We start from the raw sequence: 19,728 nt of genomic DNA, 5'->3' as shown, positions 1-19,728 counted from the left end.
GGCCCCCATTGCTGTGCCTTTGACTTGTTGGTAGAACTTACCCTCAAAACAAAAAAAGTTTTTAGTAAGGGCAATTTCAGCAAGTTTCAAAATGAAAGATGTAGAAATACGGCAAGGGGCAGGACGAGAGTCCAGGGCTTCTTCAATGACTCGTAGAGCTTCAGCCTGCGGGATGTTAGAATATAGAGATACTATATCCAATGTAACAAAAAAGAATTGATCCGATGGGGGAGGCAATGAATCCAAAATAGAAATAAAGTGAGAAGAGTCACGAATATATGATTTAATTAAGGGGACCAATGGTTTTAAAAAAAGGTCAACAAATTTCGAAAGTGGCTCAAGTAAAGAACCAATCCCGGCCACTATTGGGCGACCAGGTGGGTTCTCTATATCTTTGTGAATCTTTGGAAGAGTATATAGAACAGGAATGAGGGGATGCTCTATTAACAAAAATTTTCTTTCACGAGATGTCAACATTTTCATATCTAAAGCTTGTTGAACTACAGGTTCAATCAATGATCTTAAATAAATAGTGGGGTCATCAGGGAGAGGGCAATAAAAAGTGGTGTCACTCAATTGCCGATATATCTCAGTGTCATACTGTACCTTATTCTGTATGACAATCCCACCCCCCTTGTCTGCGGGTTTTATTACAATGTTGGAATCAGCTTCAAAGCTCTTTATAGCCCGTGCCTCAACCTTAGATAAATTGAAGTAAGTGAAATGATGAGCTGAGACGAGAGTCCTTACATCTTGGTTCACTAATTTCTCAAAGGCCAAAATAAGTGGATCAATCGGACCAGGAGGGGTCCAGCGTGATTTGACATAAACCAGGGATTCATCGCGGCTAGGTGGAAATTCAGCAAAAAAAGATTTTAACCGTAATGCCCTGTAAAACCGCTGTAAATGTACTTGTAAATCAAATGTATTACATTTTTCTGTGGGGACAAAGGACAAACCTTTACGCAAAATTCCTAATTCAATGTCTGATAAGTTATGAGAAGATAAATTAAACACTGCAGTGGGTTCTACTGCCAAGGATCCACCGGAGTCCGGGTAGCTCTGGTTGGTCGTTGGGTCTGAGTGTTGCCTCGAGTGCAGGACCGAGTGGTGTACTCCGCCCGTGGCGGTTGAATCGAATCTGGAGGTTTGTGGCCTGAGTCCAAAAAAGAAGCAGTAACTGAAGCATAACGTGAAGAAGCAGGTAAATCTGACGTAGTTGAGGCAACAGGTTGATCTCTGAGGCGCTGTTGGTTGCCTTCTTCCCCCGATGAATCGCCTGATGAATCGTGGGCGAATGACACTTTCTTCGGATAAGTTTGACGGGATTTTGACAGCCATTGATAAACAAAACCCGACCGGTAATCGTTCTCGTCTCGCAAAAACTTTTTGTATTTCCCGGTTTTTAATTCAGTCTTAAACTTCGAAAGATTGTCCTGAAATTCACGATGTTGTTGGTCAAATTCTTCTGCTACAGTAGAGCTCTTAATAATGTCCAGATTATTTGTAAGTTCTTCTTGTAAAGCTATTTGTGTCTGTTTTGTGGTTTCGATGATCAGCACCATCAAATCAAACGAGCATTTATTTAAAATTTGGGTCCAGCGCGTAAGAAAGGCTGAGTTCTCAGTGTGTAAGCGCGGCTCTTTTTGAATGCGTAAGCCTCTTGGGATACGGCGGACCCTGCAATACTTGATTAAGGTTGCTGCGTGCAATTCAGCACGGGTAAAGCGCTTTTGGAGATTTATGACATCAGGCCAGGTCACTGTAGGTATGTCCACAGGTGGAGAATCAGAGAAGAAGGAGGTGTCCGTCAGGACCGCATTGAATTCTACATCAGTGTAACTGAAAACAGCGGGAAAATCCAAACAAACCAAAGCAAGGTGCTGCACTACAGAATAATCCAAATCACAAAAGTGCAGAGCATAGAACTTTTAGTCCTGATCAAAGGAAATTCCAATCATTTTATGAGAAAACAAATTCTAAATTTTATTGCGGCAACTCCACTGCATAATGATGATTGGTTCCCGCGAGAAAGGTGATTTGTTCACCTGCATTTTGGCGCCTAAATTCTGCCTTTAAAATACCTGGTTGGACTAAGGGTAAATGCACTCCCTGCCAGCTTATGAACACTGCACCAAGGTATGTTTATTTTTCTGTTTTAAACTCCATATCGGCTTTAGTCCATTGTTTGTTGTCCTGACCTTTAATTATTCTAATATTGCAGATTGATTGAATCCCTGTTGGTCCCCCCGATGCAGCCTCCAGCGAAACACGGGTCCGTGTTGGGGCACCTTGAAAATTGCTTGCTGTGTTAACATTATGCAGTGGAGTTGCCGCAATAAAATTTAGAATTTGTTTTCTCATAAAATGATTGGAATTTCCTTTGATCAGGACTAAAAGTTCTATGCTCTGCACTTTTGTGATTTGGATTATTCTGTAGTGCAGCACCTTGCTTTGGTTTGTTTAGATTTCAATTACCCCAATATTGACTGGGTAAATGTAACATCGGGACTTGCTAGAGAGATAAAGTTCCTGGATGGAATAAATGACAGCTTTATGGAGCAATTGGTTCAGGAACAGACAAGAGAGGGAGCAATTCTAGATCTAATTCTCAGTGGAGCACAGGATTTCGTGAGAGAGGTAACGGTGGTGGGGCCGCTTGGCAATAGTGATCATAATACGATCAAATTTGAATTAATGACTGGAAGGGGGACACTAAGCAAATCCACGGCTCTCGTGCTAAACTTTCAAAAGGGAAATTTTGATAAAATGAGAAAAATATTTTTAAAAAAATGAAAGGAGCAGCTACAAAGGTAAAAAGTGTGCAAGAGGCGTGGTCATTGTTAAAAAATACCATCCTAGAAGCACAGTCTAGATGTATTCCACACATTAAGAAAGGTGGAAAGAAGGCAAAACGATCACTGGCATGGATAAAAGGGGAGGTGAAAGAAGCTATTTTATACAAAAGATCTTCATTCAAAAATTGAAAGAAGGATCCAACAGAAGAAAATAGGATAATGCATAAACGTTGGCAAGTTAAATGTAAGAAATTGATAAGACAGGCTAAGACAGAATTTGAAAAGAAGTTGGCCGTAGAGGCAAAAACTCACAGTAAAAACTTTTAAAAATATATCCGAAGCAGAAAGCCTGTGAGGGAGTCAGTTGGAACGTTAGATGATCGAGGGGTTAAAGGGGCATTTAGAGAAAATAATGCCATCGCGGAAAGATTAAATTATTTTTTTGCTTCAGTGTTTACTGAAGAAGATGCTGGGGAGATACCTGTATCAGAGAAGATTTTCATGGGTAATGATTCAGATGGACTGAACCAAATCACGGTGAACCTAGAAGATGTGGTAGGCCTGATTGACAAACTGAAGAGTAGTAAATCACCTAGACCGGATGGTATACATCCCAGGGTCCTGAAGGAACTAAAAAATGAAATTTCAGACCTATTAGTAAAAATTTGTAACCTATCATTAAAATTATCCATTGTACCTGAATACTGGAGGGTGGCTAATGTAACCCCAATATTTAAAAAGGGCTCCAGAGGCGATCCGGGAAACTACAGACCAGTTAGTCTGACTTCAGTGCCAGAAAAATAGTGGAAAGTGTTCTAAATATCTAAATCACTGAACATATAGAAAGACATTGTTGAGGATTGTGGACCCTTTAGCCGGAGCGAGAGGTGATGACCGCCGAGGGGACTACTCAATGGAACTCGACTCTGGGAGATGGCACTGGTGAAGAGAAGAAATCACGCGGAATGGTTCCAAGGGATCAAGCAGGACGGCCATTCAAGGAGCGGATAGCCTATGAACGCAGGAGAGCCCCCGAGGAGCAGGTACTCAGAGCTTTCACCCAGCGAGACAGGAACCGATCTCCACGAGGAGGCGGAATGGAGTCCAGGCAGAAGATCCGGGGCAGGCAGCGTAGATGCGGAACAAAGATACAGGCCAAAGGTCAGGACTGGCAGCAGACAAGCGGAGGCGAGGACACGAGCCGAGGTCAAACCTGGAGATCAAGCCGAGGACTGGGTACAGGGACGAAGGCAGGAACTTCGGAGACACAGTGGGAACACCGAGGCACGAGAGGAACACAGCCAGGTAGCAACAGAATAGAACTGTTGCGAAGGCAACGTGAAAGTGCAGCTGCGGGGTTTAAATACCCCTCTTGTCAGATGTCATCTTCTGGGGCCGGTTGATTCTCCCGCCGCGGCCCCTTTAAGAGGCGGGGCCTCCCGTGCGTGCGCATCAGGGGAGGTCCCGACGCTGGCTGGGAGGAAGACGCCACTTGAGCCGCGTGGTCCAGCGTTCGCGGCCTGCCGCAGAGGGAGGGCCATTGCGCCGGCAGAACACAGGAGGTAGGGGGGACTGGCCGGCCGCGGCCAGGTGCTGCAACAGACATGGTTTAATGGAACAAAGTCAACATCCAAATGGCAGATGAAATTTAATGTGGATAAGTGCAAGCTGATGATTATAGAGAAAAATAACCCATGCTATAATTACACGATGTTGGGTTCCATATTAGGTGCTACAACCCAAGAAAGAGATCTAGGTGTCATAGTGGATAACACATTGAAATTGTCGGGACAGTGTGCAGCGGCAGTCAAAAAAGCAAACAGAATGTTGGGAATTATTAGAAAGGGAATGCTGAATAAAACGGAAAATGTCATAATGCCTCTGTATCGCTCCATGGTGAGACCACACCTTGAATACTATGTACAATTCTGGTTGCCGCATCTCAAAAAAGATATAGTTGCGACGGAGAAGGTACAGAGAAGGGCAACCAAAATGATAAAGGGGATGGAACAGCTCCCCTGTGAGGAAAGACTAAAGAGGTTAGGACTTTTAAGTTTGGAGAAGAGACTGAGGGGGGATATGATAGAGGTGATTAAAATCATGAGAGGTCTAGAACGGGTTAATGTGAATCGGTTGTTTACTCTTTCGGATAATAGAAAGACTAGGGGGCACTCCATGAAGTTAGCATGGGGCACATTTAAAACTAATCGAAGAAAGTTCTTTTTTACTCAATGCACAATTAAACTCTGGAATTTGTTGCCAGAGGATGTGGTTAGTGCAGTTAGTATAGCTGTGTTTAAAAAAGGATTAGATAAGCTCTTGGAGGAGAAGTCCATTACCTGCTATTAATTAAGCTGACGTAGAAAATAGCCACTGCTATTACTAGCATCAGTAGCATGGAGTAGACTTAGTTTTTTGGGTACTTGCCAGGTTCTTATGGCCTGGATTGGCCACTGTTGGAAACAGGATGCTGGGCTTAATGGATCCTTGGTCTGACCCAGTATGGCATGTTATGTTCTTACCTACAGTACCTGAATGTGCTCCGCTGTGAAGTGCTGAAAAAAGTGTGAACAATGGAATATAAATCTAAATAAATAAATACCTAAAAAGAGTAGAACCCGATTTCTGCCGGACCTGACTATGAATCACATAGAGTCTTTGGGAAGATTGTGCAGGAAAGAGTTTACGTGCTCCAAAGTCCTTTATTGGGTAACAAGATTACATTTAATTATTTAAAAGGGTTTATATACCACTTTTACAACAAGATTGGTCGATCAAAACGGTTTACATGTAAAAATATACATAGTTTAAAATTGAAACATAAAAACACAACAATAAAAGTCTTAATAAAAAGAGATAATTATATAAATTGAAAAAAGCTGAGGAGGGGACAGAGGAGGAGGATCGGTGATCAGTGAATATCGTTGAGATGGAATCTATTGAGAAGCAGGGAGGGAGCTGTAGGCTGTGGAGAATAAGAAGGTCTTTAAGTTGTTTTTTTTTTTTTTTAATTCTCTGTGTGATACTATTTGCCTTAACTGGTCAAGTAGTGAAATCCAGAGTGAGAGGCCTGCAACAGAGAATGCGCGTCGTCGTGTGATGTCTAGTCTGGCAAGGCGGATGGATGGTACCTCAAGGAGATTTTTGTGTAAAGAGTGTAGTTGTCTGCTAGGTTGATAAATACATGCATAGCCTGCTAGGTTGATAAAGTCTGCTAGGTTGATAAAGAAACATGCATAGCCATGTTGAGGAGTCATTATAGATTAGGTTATGTATAACAGACAGGATTTTGTATTGTATTCTGTATTTGACCGGAAGCCAGTGAAGCAAGTGTAGAACTGGGTATATGTGTTCTTTCCTGGAGGCGCCTGTCAGGATGCGTGCAGCTGTGTTTTGAATTAGCTGTAATGGGCGTAATGCATTGTCAGGGAGACCAAGATAGAGGGCGTTGCAGTAATCAATACCTGTGAGAATGAGGGATTGGAGAAGAGTACGGAAGGCATTGGGGAAATAGCAAAGGACGGAGACGTTTTAACATGTGAAGTTTATAAAAAGCGTTTCTTACTGTGGCAGAGATTTGATGGGACAATCGTGAACTGAGAATTACTCCAGTGTTTCAATAGGGCTGGAATAGTACTGCCAACCTGCAAGCCAATATGCCGATGGTTGTACAGATAAGAACAAAATGTTATATTCTTAAGCTTATGTGCTAAGTGTATGACATTATTGTTGTAGCTCTACGATGAGCGGGAGGAGAGAGTGGGGAGAAGAGATGGATTTGTTGAATTTGTCACCTGACAGAAGGTACTCGCGTGTACGTTGAAGAGCTCTGTTATCATTCTGCTGTTGACGATGATGCTTCAATTGTATGAGCTCATGCACATTGTTAAGTGGCAGGCAGGGCTGGTGCAAGGGGATTAGGTGCCCTAAGCGCCTTCTGCCATGCACCTGCCCCCCCCCCCCCCCATTGCGCCACTCTCACCCCGTTGTGCTACCCTCCCCCCCAGTCGCGCCACCACCTCCATTAGGGGGTGCAAGCCATATGGGGCCGCAAGTGGTGCCACCGCTCACGGCCCCATATGGCTCGCGCCTCCTAATGGTTGGTGCCCTAGAGCTTCTTCCAGCCCTGGTGGCAGGGGCATTCTCAAGTGTTCTTTGATTTCATTCATGAAAATTAATGAAAACTATTTGATATAAAAAATCATGCAATGGGAAAAATGTTGGCAGAGTCTGCACTGAAATGTATCATTATTGTCCCAGTGCACAGAGCAGTCTAAGAGATTAGAGGGAGGGGGTAGGGGTAGGGGAAACACATGAGGCAACTGATTATTCTGATTGGTTGAAAGGAAAATTAATTTCTTACCTGATAATTTCGTTCCTGTAGTACCACGGATCAGTCCAGACTCCTGGTTTTGCCCCCCTCTAGCAGATGGAGACAGAAGTTTAGCAACAAAACTCCACCTTATCTAGGATGGTGCCACCTACAATCTGGCAGTATTACTTAATGTCAAAGCAGAATGGATTCCAAAAAACCCAAACTAACTATATACAATAACCTAACAACTTGTAACCGGATCATGAATCTCCCAAATGGGATCAGCACCCAAGGTATTCAGTAGAACTCAACTGGTCTGCAAGAAAAAAAAACAACTCAGGAAAACAATAGCGTGGACTCTCCAAATTCTGTTAAGATCCGAAATAGGATGGGACTCTGGACTGATCCATGGGTCTACAGGAACGAAAATTATCAGGTAAGAAATTAATTTTCCTTTCCCTGTACGTACCCGGATCGGTCCAGACTCCTCGGATGTACCAGAGCCTCACTTATTTGGGATGGGATCCGGAGAGGCCCGCACGCAGTACCCCTGCTCCGAATGCCCCTGTTCCTGATGCCTGAACACCCAAACGGTAATGTCTGGCAAAACTGTGGAGCGACTTCCACGTTGCCACTCTACAAATCTCCTCTGGGGACACCTGATGACTTTCCGCCCGGGAAGCGGCTTGAGATCGAGTAGAGTGAGCCCGAAGTCCCACGGGTAATGGCCGACCACTCAACAAATAAGCAGAATTTATGGCCTCCTTTAACCAACGAGCTATCGTAGTCTTAGAAGCCATATTACCCCGACGAGGTCCACTCCAGAGTACAAAGAGATGGTCTGACACCCTGAACTCATTGGTAAGTTCTAGGTAGCGCAGCAAAGCTCAGCGAACATCCAACTTCCTCAAATCCTTATAATCGGGGTCCGACCGTGCTTGATCAGAGAAAGCCAGAAGCTCCACTGACTGATTCAAATGGAAAGAAGACACCACCTTGGGAAGAAAGGATGGAACTGTATGCAGGGAAACTCCTGAATCAGAAATCCTCGAAAAGGGTTCCCTACATGACAACGCTTGAATTCCGACAGTCGGCGCGCCAAGGCAATCGCCACGAAAAATACCAATTTCAAGGTGAGATCTTTCAAGGTTGTGCTATGCAAAGGTTCAAAGGGCGCCGCACACAAGGCTTTAAGAACCAAATTCAAATTCCAAGACAGACACGGTTCTCGCACCGGTGGGTCTCAAATGCTTCACTTCCCGCAAAAATCAAGAGACATCAGGATGAGCTGCTAGGCCCACCCCTTGTATGTTACCACGCAAAGAACTGATCGCCGCTACCTGCACCCGCAAGGAACTCCAGGACAAGCCCTTTGACAACCCATCCTGAAGGAAGCTCAAAATGTCCAAGACTCCCGCCCGAGTAGATACAACACCACTGGCGAGACACCATGCATCAAAAACCTTCCAAACCCGGACACAAGATAAGGAAGTGGAGACCTTTCGGGACTGTAACAACGAGTTTACCACAGCATACGAATACCCCTGGGATTTCAAACGTATCCTCTCAAAAGCCATGACGCTAGACAAAAGCGTTCGACATGGGCGAAATAAACTGGACCCTGATGGAATAGGTCCGGTAGCTCCTGAAACCTCAGATGACCATCGATGGCCAGAATGATCAGATCCGCAAACCATGGGTGCCACGGCCACTTGGGAGTGACGAGAATCACTTCCGCCGGATGCAATTCTATTCTATGAAGAGTTCGACCGATGAGCGGCCAAGGAGGAAACACATAAAACAGGACATCTACCGGCAAGGGGAGAACCAGGGTGTCTACGCCCTCCGTGCACAGTTCCCTATGGCGGGCAAAGAAGCGTGGCACCTTGGTGTTTCTGAACGTCACCATCAGATCCATACAGGGTGTTCCCCAATAGGCACAAATGCGATGAAAGGCTTCGTCCGCGACTCCCATTCCCCGGGATCTAGACAATGTTGACTGAGGAAGTCCGCGTGAAATTTTCGACCCCAGCAATGTGGGAGGCCGCTATGCTGAACAAGTTCCATTCTGCCCAAGTGATCAGCAGACGAGCTTCCAATGCTACTGGTTGATTCCTTGTTCCGCCCTGATGGTTGATATAAGCCACCGTGGTCGCATTGTCGGATAGAACCCGCACCGACTTGCCTCGGAGAATCGGAAGAAACGCTTGCAGAGCCAACCTCACTGCTCTGGTCTCCAGGCGATTGATGGACCACCGACCCTCCTCTGAGGACCACCTGTCTTGCACCGACTTCCGCTGACAAACTTCCGCAGCCATAAAGGCTGGCATCTGTCGTGACCACCATCCAATCCGGAATCACCAAAGGCACTCCCTGCCTTAAGTTGTCTAGGTTGAGCCACCAGACTAGGCTGGAACGAGCGCATTCCGTCAGAGGCAAAGGAATATGAAACTGTTCTGAGATCGGGTTCCAGCGGGAGAATAATGCTGATTGCAAAGGCCTCATATGAGCGAAAGACCAAGGAACCAATTCCAGAGTCAATGTCATGGAACCCAGCACCTGTAAGTAATCCCAAACTATTGATGAAGACTTGGCTATCAAGACCCGAACCTGACCTTGAAGCTTGGTTACAAGCTCTTCCATTAGGGATACCGTGCCCTGACGAGTGTCGAACAAAGCTGCCAAAAACTCCAAGGACTGGGAGGGAGCCAGTCGACTCTTGGTCAGGTTGACCACCCAACCAAGTTTCCGTAGCAACTGCAGCACCCGATGGACTGCTTCCTGACAACGCAATTCCGACTTTGCTCGGATCAGCCAATCGTCCAAATACGGATGTACTAGATATCCTTCCTTGCGGAGCTGCGCTGCCACCACCACCACCACCATCATAATCTTGGTGAATGTTCTGGGTGCCGTGGCTAGTCCGAATGGTACTGCCTGGAACTGATAGTGGTGTCCCTAGACGGAAAACCGTAGAAAACGTTGATCTTCTCGGATGCCGATATGCAGATAGGCTTCGGTGAGATCCAGAGATGCCAGAAACTCCCCCCGTCTCACCGATGCAATGACGGATCATAGTGTTTCCATACGGAATTGAGGAATCCACAGGCATCTGTTGACCTGCTTGAGGTCTAGAATGGGGTGAAATGTTCCTTCATTTTTTGGCACCACGAAATAAATGGAGTACCAGCCCTTTCGAAGCTCCTCCGATGGCACCGGTACGATGGCTCCGAGGTCGAGCAGCTGCTGCAGCGTTTCTTGTACCACTTTGCGCTTTGGTGCCTGGCCGCAGGGAGAGACCAGGAATCACTGGTGGGGCATACGTGCAAAATCTACTGCGTAACCGTGTCTTATCACAGAAAGGACCCACTGATCCGACGTTATCTTGGCCCGCTCCTCGTAGAACAGAGTCAGTCTGCCGCCCACCACTGGACTTCAAATATCTTTTTAAGCTGAATTTCCAGCTTACGATCCTGCAGGTCCTTCAGGGCTGTTCCCCCCGTGACCAGAATAGTGGTCTTCTTTGTGACTGCAGCCACCGCTGCATTCACTTTAGGGACCCTCAATAGTTCCAAGCCTCCTCGGGTAAAGGATAGAGCTTATCCATGGCCTTCGCCACCTTCAGGTCCAAATCCGGAATGTCCCACTCCTTAAAAAGTAAGTCCGTGGCTGAAAAATGGAAAGGGAAGGACAAAGGAGGCCCCCGGAGGCCCAACACCACAGGTTCTGAAGCCCCAAGCCAAGACTCCTCCTGAGGAAGCTGAATGCCTAGCTCTCCCAGGATAGCAGGGATAAGAGGTCCTAGTTCATCTCTGCAAAAAAGACGGACCACCTTTGGATCAACTCCATCCGTCCCATGGACTCCCTGCAGTCCTCCTTGTTGTCTCTCGGCGTCTCCCTCCATTCCCCTCAGGGGCTGAGAAGGCAACTCCGGGTCACCTTGCTCCTCTGATTCTGAGGAAGAATCGGGGTCAGCCACCGGGGTACTTAAGGTCTTCGGTCGCTAGCCAGACAAGGAACCTGCATCCTGAATAGCCTGAGCCCGCTTCGGAGGCCGAGGCTGGGAGTCCGGGAGGAGAGGCCTCTTCCCACCCACCTTCCGGGCTATAAAGGCCTTATGCATGAGAGGAACAAAATCGGAGGAAAATGAAGACTCCGATGAAGTATCATCTGTATCCCCTGCAGCAGTATCTGCAGCATGAGGCCTGCTCCCATCCGCGGGCCTGTCCCCCTCAGGGACCCCGCGCTGCGGGGACAAACTAGGAGGAAGTTCCTCCTCCCCTGGCACTGCCTGTGCTGCTGTACCCATTGGTCTGAAGGGAGGCAAAATGGCGCCCACAAACGGCGCCACCGACTTCGGAGGACCTAAAATGGCGCCCGTTCACCTCCGGCAGCTCCCCAAATGCGCCCATCACTGTCTGGACCCGAAGAACGACCCCCTTCGGGGCTGTAGAGGCACCCTCACCCCCGGAAACACACGCGGCACACAGGCTGTCCTGTGACAGACGCACGTGCGCCACAGGCCCGACTTGCGGCCCGACGCGGTACAGAAGCCGAAGAAAATGACCCCCCTGCTCCCAGAAAATGCGGCGAATCGGCATACAACCCCCCACCCCCACCCGTGCGGCCCCGGAAGACAAGCAACGTGAAAAATAAAAAATGTTGCTTTTTTTTTTTTTTTTTTAGGAAGTACCTGTCTGGTGCCTCTGGGTCCTGAACCTACTGGGGGGAGTGAGCCAGGCTCCCCAGTTTCACCCCCAGTAGTAGAAAGTGTTGATCGATGGGTCCTCAACCCACAACACTCACAGCCTCTGTAACCAGAGGGGATGGTCCCCTCTGGACCTCACAACCCCCTGGGAGGTGGGAGACCCCGACCTGCAGGAACACACTGCGGTCTGTCTCCTGACAAGAAAACTGTCCTAACTCTAAGCTAGGCCCTAACTCAGACTGTAGGTTTTGCATCTCCTCCATCTGCTGGAGACAGAAGAATACTGCCAGGCTGTAGGTAGATAAGGCAGAGTTTTGTTGCTAAACTCCTGTCTTCATCTGCTAGAGGGGGGGGGGGGGGGCCCAAAACCCAGGAGTCTGGACTGATCCAGGTACGTACAGGGAATGCAGCTGTCTTGCCCCCCCCCCCCCCCCAGTGTTTTATAGCATTTTAAACATTTAAATAGCTAGTGTTATTTCTACATGAAAAGCTGCAATGCCTTGCATGATTACTAGACCAACACAAAGAAAAAACATTACAAAAATGTGATTCTTTAGATTTTTCACAGGTAAGTAAATGATGACTTACTGGGTACTCATCACGTGCCCAGTCCAACCAGTGTTCCCTCTTGGGGTGCTCCTCTGAGCGATGCTTCCACCGATTCTGCACTGCAAACTAGACAAAGAAGCACACATTCACTGTAAAAGAGTTAATATCAACTGTGACTGTTCATTTTTATCTTTTAAATTCAACTTCACAAAGGATCTCACAACTCAGTGAAAACCAGATACTGAGAAGAAAACGGATTGCTATTGTTATTGAAATAAACTTCATTTAAAGTGCAAGCTAGCTGCTGGGACACTTCATCTTCCTATGTGTATAGTATTTTTAGCAGTGGGCACTTTAATCAAATGCGTTGGAAAAGGCTCCAGATACTGACTTCTCCCTTCCTCCAGCCTGCTGCACTTGGTCCTTGCAGTGGGATCCAGTGCTTTGACCAGCACTGGGTCAGAGTAATGCTCTGACGGGATCCTGCATCTGGTGGGACTCCTGATAACGGACAGACCACACAGTGGTAAAGTCTGCGGGAATGAGTGAACACATTCGGTCTCGTAAAGTTACATCTCCTCTTCGGAGGGCATGCACACACTCCCCCATCCTCCCCAAGAGCGCCTCTCCTCTCGAAACCGGGCCACGCACACTGAGTCTGGGTCAATTTTAGAACAACATTTACACCTGACAATGGCTTTGCAAACTACTCCCTTTAATATCTATTCTGCATTCAGCATGCTTCCATCCATTGACATCATCCGTCATAAGTCATTTTAGAAAACTGAACCATACACTTTTTTTGGTGGGGAACGGGGAGGGTTTTTTTCTTTTTCAAAAGTGATTCAGAGCCCACAGAAAGGGACATCACTTACAGAACAATTACTGGAAAGTTCATGGCATGGAAGCAGCCTGGATTATTCCTGCTCTTTCATCCTGTAATGTCCTTATAATTATTTTTTCATTCTCCAATGAGGCAGTTTTCTAAAACTTATAAAGTGAATTGCCAGAAGACTAGAGCAAACTTCATCTTGATTGCTGTTGGTGCATTTAAACTTGCAAATTGTGCCAAAGTAGAATATTCAACAGTAACAATAAAAATAACATTAAATTTATATAGCATTTACATTTTCATTTATTAAATTTGTGCATCGCCTAACACAAAAAGGCCTAGGCGATGAACATATTAAAACATACTTAATATAAAAAAAAACAAGATAAAAAAAAACTTAAGAAAAATAAATAAATAAAATATAACTGAGTAAAATATAATACAATCATAAGAGAGAGGAAAAAAGGCAAAAAGAGTAAACAAATTAAAAATAACTGAGCTTAAACACAAAGGTCTTAAGGAATCCCTTAACAGTCTTGATTGAATCACATTGGCGGATTTTTATTGGTAGGGAGTTCCAGAATTCTGGGCCGGCCACCAAAGAGGAGCAAACTTTTGAAGTATTATACACTCAGAACAATCTTATTATTACATAATTACAGCTGAACAAACTGAATCCCAGGGAAATAACATGGCTTCCATGAGGCAACAAACCAAAAGGCTTGACAAGAATCCAAGAGCTACTGACTCATAATTCCAAAACCTAACCACTCAGTCTCACTTCCTCTCTGCAGACTGCATATAGCTATACAGGAGATCATTCGGTCATGGTAAAGCAGAGATGCTTACCTGTAACAGGTGTTCTCCGAGGACAGCAGGATGTTAGTCCTCACACATGGGGTAACATCATCAGATGGAGCCCCGATGCGGAAAACTTATGTGAAAGTTTCTAGAACCTTGACTAGGCACACTGAGCATGTCCAGCATGCCCTATACCACACGTCCACATGGGGTCCCTCTCCAGTCTTGTAACATAGAATTATTATTATTAAAATAAAAAAGGAGAAACCCAACTCTACGGGTAGCGAGTGGGTTTCTTGAGGGGTAACACCTTACTGTCCTTGGAGAACACCTGTTACAGGTAAGCAACTCTACTTTCTCCCAGGACAAGCAGGATGGTAGTCCTCAAACATGGGTGAATCCCTAGCTACAGGCTGCTCCCCAATACAAAAGGAGACCAACAGACACCTAACCATGTGCCAACATGGCACATGGTTAGGTGTCTGGCACAACAACCCTAGTGCTGTTGGGAACAGAGTCTGGCACAACAACCCTAGTGCTGTTGGGAACAGAGGGGGGAGACAGCCTGAACCCAAACAATGGGTCCTAGGCGGGAAGTTGGGTTCTACATCTCAAACAGGTTTTGAAGGACAGACTGGCCGAACCTACTTTCGAGTCAGCCACCCCTATCCAAACAGTAATGCGATGTGAATGTGTGGAGAGAACAGTCTTGCAGATCTTCTGCACAGGAACTGCTCACAAATGGGCCACTGACGCTGCCCTGGCTCTGACAGAATGATCCTTGATATGACCCCAAAATGCAGTCCTGCTTGGGCATAACAGAAGGAGATGCAATCTGCTAGACAATTGGATAATGTCTGTTTGGCAATGGCAAAGCCCAACCTATTCTTATCAAAAGAAATAAAAAGTTGAGTGGACTGTCTATGGGCTTCTGTCTGCTCCAGATAGAAGGCTAAGGTTTGCTTGTAGTCCAAATTGTGCAGTGCTCGTTTGCCTTGGTGCAGATGAGATCTGGGAAAGAATATTGGCAGGACAATTGACTGGTTAAGATAGAAATCCGTCACCATCTCACCTTAGGCAGGAACTTAGGGTGCATGTGTAAGATCACCCTGTCATGATTTAAGGTGGATAAGTCATTAAGGCTAGAACTTGCTGACCCTGTGAGCTGAAGTGACCGCCACAAAAAAATATGAGCTTCCAGGTTAGGTACTTCAGGTCACAGGTGCACAGTGGCTCAAAGGGAGCTTTCATCAGCTGAGCTAACATCACGCTAAGGTCCCAAGACACAGCGGGAGGCCTTAGGGGAGGCTTCAATTGCAGCAGGCCCCGCATGAAACGTACAACTATAAGCTGTACAGAGAAGGGCGTACCATTCATACCTTGGTGGTATGCACCAATTGCATTAAAATGAACTCTAACAAAGTTGGGTTTCAAACCAACTTCCAATAGGTGTAGAAGGTAATCAAGCAGTTTTTGTGTGGGGTAGGAGAACGGATCTAGGGCCATCTGTTCACACCTCACAGAAAATCTTCTCCACTTCTGTCCATAGGACTTTCTAGTGGAAGGCTTTCTAGAAGCCACCAGGACCTGAGACACATCCTCTGAAAGATCACGTGGCTGCAGAATTAACCTCTTAACATCCAGGCTGTGAGCAACAGGGCCTGGAGATTGGGATGCTGTAGCTCGCCCTGATCTTATGTGATGAGATCTGGGGAAGTCACTAGACTTATCGGTTTCCGGATGGACAACTCCCGCAGGAGTGAAAACCAGCCCTGTCTCAGCCAATGAGAGGCTATGAGAATCATAGTCCCCCCTGTCCTCGTGAAGCTTCAAGAGAGTCTTCGCCATTAAGGGAATCAGAGGATACCAATAACCGTGGAAAAAACACGCTGAAAAGAAATTTTTTCCACTAGGCCCAAAAACAGCCAAAGTGAGCTCACTCAGACCATGAGGCTTACACCTCTGTGGAAAAGAAGAAACTGGAGAGAGACCCCTTTTATAGGGCATGCGGGGCATGCTCAGTGTGCCTAGTCGAAGTTCTAGAAACTTTTGACATAGGTTTTCCACACCGGGGCTCCATCTGATGATGTCACCCATGTGTGAGGACTAACATCCTGCTGTCCTCGGAGAACTAAATTTCCATTGCTCGGCATGAACCATGAAGAGTCATTTGGCTGCCAGTTTCATCAGCAAGTAGTCACACGGTAATCAAGCCTCAGAAGGATTTGTACAACCACCCAAAAACAAAACCGATATCACTTCATGACCACAGGAGGATAACAAAGAGACCTTCATATAATTGAGTGATAAACCAGTCGCTCTGCGTTGCTCCAAGCTTACATGAAACGGGAACACCAGGGCGTTTACATTTCACTCCCTGCATTTCATCATGGGTCTCAAAAAATGCCGCATTGACATTTTTTTTTTAAAGATTTTTTTTGCTGCATATAAAAATAATAGTAATATGAATATACTTTCTAGGGCAAACATTTCATGGCTCTACAAGCTCTACACGCCAAGTTTTTAATTTATTTTTTTTTAATCTTTGCTGGCTCAGGAAACCATTGAGAGGAAAGTAAGAAATACTCTTGGTGCCTTCTAGGATAATTTTCTACACCATATTATGTGGACTGAAGGCCAAAACAATTATTTTATTAACCTGTCCCTTCTGGGAACGTCTAATATCCTCACCTCCTTTCTTTTTAAAAGCACAGACAGGCCATGTTTGAGGCCAGTAAAGTTTTAACAGCCAGGGATATCCACTCTCAGCAAAAATTGACCATTGCCCTTAACGGAAACAGACTATAAAGCCCGTGCAGAGGGGTTGCGTTCGTCCTTAACAGGTCAAATATTTCCCACTTGTATATTTATCTTTTTAGCCACAGAAATTCAGTAAAGATCTTATGTCAGAAGTCCTCTTTGTCAGGCCTGGCACCACTGGGTGTGCAAACCATATAATTGCACAGGGCGGCACAATCAGGAGCAGTAAAAGGCCCATGCTACTGCTGGTGAACCTGATCCCATCAGCGGTGGAAGAAGTAGAAGACCCGTGCGGCTGCCAGCAGTCTCCATCTCTCTGGTGGCTGAAGAAGCAGGAGACCAGAGAAGAAGATGAAGCCCGTCCTGCAGCTCCTTCTCATGTGCTGGCCCTATGGTAATTCAACACTCACGGTGCTAGCACTTCCTGTATTCTCAACTCGCAATGCACAAGATAAGAATACAGGAAGTGCTAGCACTGCCAGTGTTGAATTACTGCGGGACCAGTATGCCGGAGGAGCTGCAGAATGGCTGCTTTCCCAAAGAAGAAGCTACAGGCTGGCAGCAGTAGCAGCAGAGGAGGGATCACCCATGGACCCTGACTGCCTGGTCTGCATGATGTGTGTGTGAATGGAAGGCTGCCTATGATGGATATGTGTATGTGTGTGTGTATGTGGTGTGTGTGAATTGGGAGCCTGCCTGGGATGGATGGGTGGATGTGTGTGAACGAGAGCCTGCCTGGGATTGGTGTGTGTGTGTGTGCATGCATGGGAGTCTTTCTGGAATGGGCAGGGTGTGTATGTATGTGAGAATGAGAGCTTGTCTGGGATTTGGGTGGATGTGATTGGAAGCCTGCCAAGGATGTGTGGGGGTGTGAATGGGAGCTTTTCTGAGTTGTGTGTGAGAGAAAGAATTGGAACTGCCTGGGTTTTGTGTGTGTGTGTGTGTGTATGTGTGTGTGTGTGTGTGTGTGTGAGAGAGAGAGAGAGAAAATGTGGCTACAGGTGCATCCCAACCTGCCAGTAGCTGAAATGAAGAGGAGGGCCCAGGGCTGCTGGCTAATTCCAACTAAAGAACTGGAGATACCTGGGGGTTTGTCTGAGAGGGAACGTATGTGTGTATGTGTAAAAGAAAGAGAGGGGAAAGTTTGTACACCCCACTCCCATTAATCCATGACTGATTTTCAGTCACCTTCAGTCTGAAGGTGACTGAAAATCAAAAGTTCCCAGGTAAGGAGAACATGAATTTTTAAAATCCTTTTAGTTTTATTTATCGGATGTTATTTAATGTGTCTGCTGTTTTGAAATATTTTATTTGTGTTTTGGACACTTTAAAAAATTGTATGTGACTTTTGTTACGAGCGCGACCTCCGGCAGCTGTTACACTCCGAGGCACGAAGGTGCGGTCGTCTCTAAAGCTGGGATGTGAGCCCTTGGGCCACGGCATGGCCCAGGGAGGAGCCCCAAGCCACACCGCGGGAGGTGAGCTGGTACAAGCATGGGTAACGAAACCAGGACTAGAATACAAGGTCTGACCCTCAACCAGACCTGCACGCCCCAGGATTACTAACAACGCAATGTTGATAGATGAACAGTCCTCCGACCGTTCCAAGCCCTTTTGGACCTGCCGCTGGGAACGGCAATGGGCGGCAGGCCGGACAGAGGACGAGGGCAGACGGAGTCCTTAGAACACAGAAGACTTTGGATGAAGACTGAAGCAAGAACGTTGAAGACGAGGACGCTGAAGACGAAGGCTGGAGTAAGACATCATAGACGAGGACTGAAGCAAGACACCATGGACGAGGACTGAGGCGAGACATCATAGATGAGGGCTGAAGCGAGACACTAAAGACGAGAGCTGAAGCAGGACACTGTAGATAAAAGCTGAAGTAGGATCAAGAGCTGGCGCGAGTCTGCGATGCAGCGCGCCCTACACAGTCCACCCGTGGGACTGGTCGTGGACCACGCTGGGCTCGAGGCAGTACTCCAGGAGGAATAGTGGAAGCTGATTCCAGAACATGACTAAGCAACTGCAGAGACCTGCACTGGGGTGCGCCCTACACAGCCCCCCCGCAGGACAGGTCGCGGACCACGCCGGACTCAGGGCAAGTTCAGAAAGAGACTTGACATGGACATCACGCAGGTTGCAATAGGCTCTGAAGACTGGGACAACTCTGAAGCAGGATTCGATTCTCAAGGATTAAAAACAATAGACTGAAGCAGGAGGTCTTCCAGAGGGTTGTGCTGCGGAGATAGGGATGGCCTTGTACCGTGAGGCGCCCTACGCAGCCCACCCGTGGGACTGGTCACAGACCACGACAGCGGTACGCCAGGAAGGTGGACATCGGGGAACCAAGGCATGGAGGCAGAGACGAAGGCAAGGACATCAGGAACATCGAGAAAACAGATGACCTGGACGAAGGATATCTGGAACATGGAGATGACTGAAGACCTGGACGAAGGACATCTGGAACATGAAGGCGAAGCTGTCAAAGCAGAAGAAGACCACGGAGGACCTGGACCGGTCAGAAGACACAGACGACTGTGGAACCCGATCCGAAGGCAACAAAAGACTGAAGAAGAATCCCTTTTATAGGGCTGAAGCAGGAAGTCATCATCAGAAGGAGCCAGGAGCACTTCCTGTGGCTGGCCCTCTAGAGAGAAGAGGCGCTCCAGTGCCTAAGGAGGCTGAAGCAAGAAGAGAAACAGGACCATGGTCAGCGGCATCCCCTGCACGCTGAGACCGATGCAGGGAAAGCAGGCTGGCTGCAGGCACCGGCAGGGACAGCCTCCCTGCCGGTCGAAGACCCCTGCAGCGGCTAGGACGGCTCCCTGCCGTCTGAGGACCCCAGGAGGAGTGTCGGGGAGCCAGAGCGGCATCGGCCACGAGGGGAGGCTCCCGGATGTTCAGCCCTGCCGCGCAGGGCTGCGGCCTTCGCAGCCCCTCCTAGGCTGCATGTGGGTGGTGT

General features: G+C 47.0%; 1 protein-coding gene across 4 annotated transcripts in view; it reads right to left on the bottom strand.

Annotated features, from left to right (window-relative positions):
• Positions 1–19,728, bottom strand: part of SLC15A2 (solute carrier family 15 member 2) — a 273,407-nt gene that overhangs the window by 129,653 nt on the left and 124,026 nt on the right. For all 4 annotated transcript variants that reach the window (XM_029605210.1, XM_029605211.1, XM_029605212.1 and 1 more), the window contains one exon: positions 12,410–12,496. In XM_029605210.1, coding sequence (XP_029461070.1) covers positions 12,410–12,496 — 87 coding nt within the window. The remainder of the gene's footprint in view (positions 1–12,409; positions 12,497–19,728) is intronic.

The sequence above is a fragment of the Rhinatrema bivittatum genome, chromosome 6 (assembly GCF_901001135.1).
Source record: "Rhinatrema bivittatum chromosome 6, aRhiBiv1.1, whole genome shotgun sequence".
Lineage (NCBI taxonomy): Eukaryota > Metazoa > Chordata > Amphibia > Gymnophiona > Rhinatrematidae > Rhinatrema > Rhinatrema bivittatum.
Note: the sequence above shows the minus strand (reverse complement) of the source record. Positions and strands in the feature narration are given on the sequence as shown.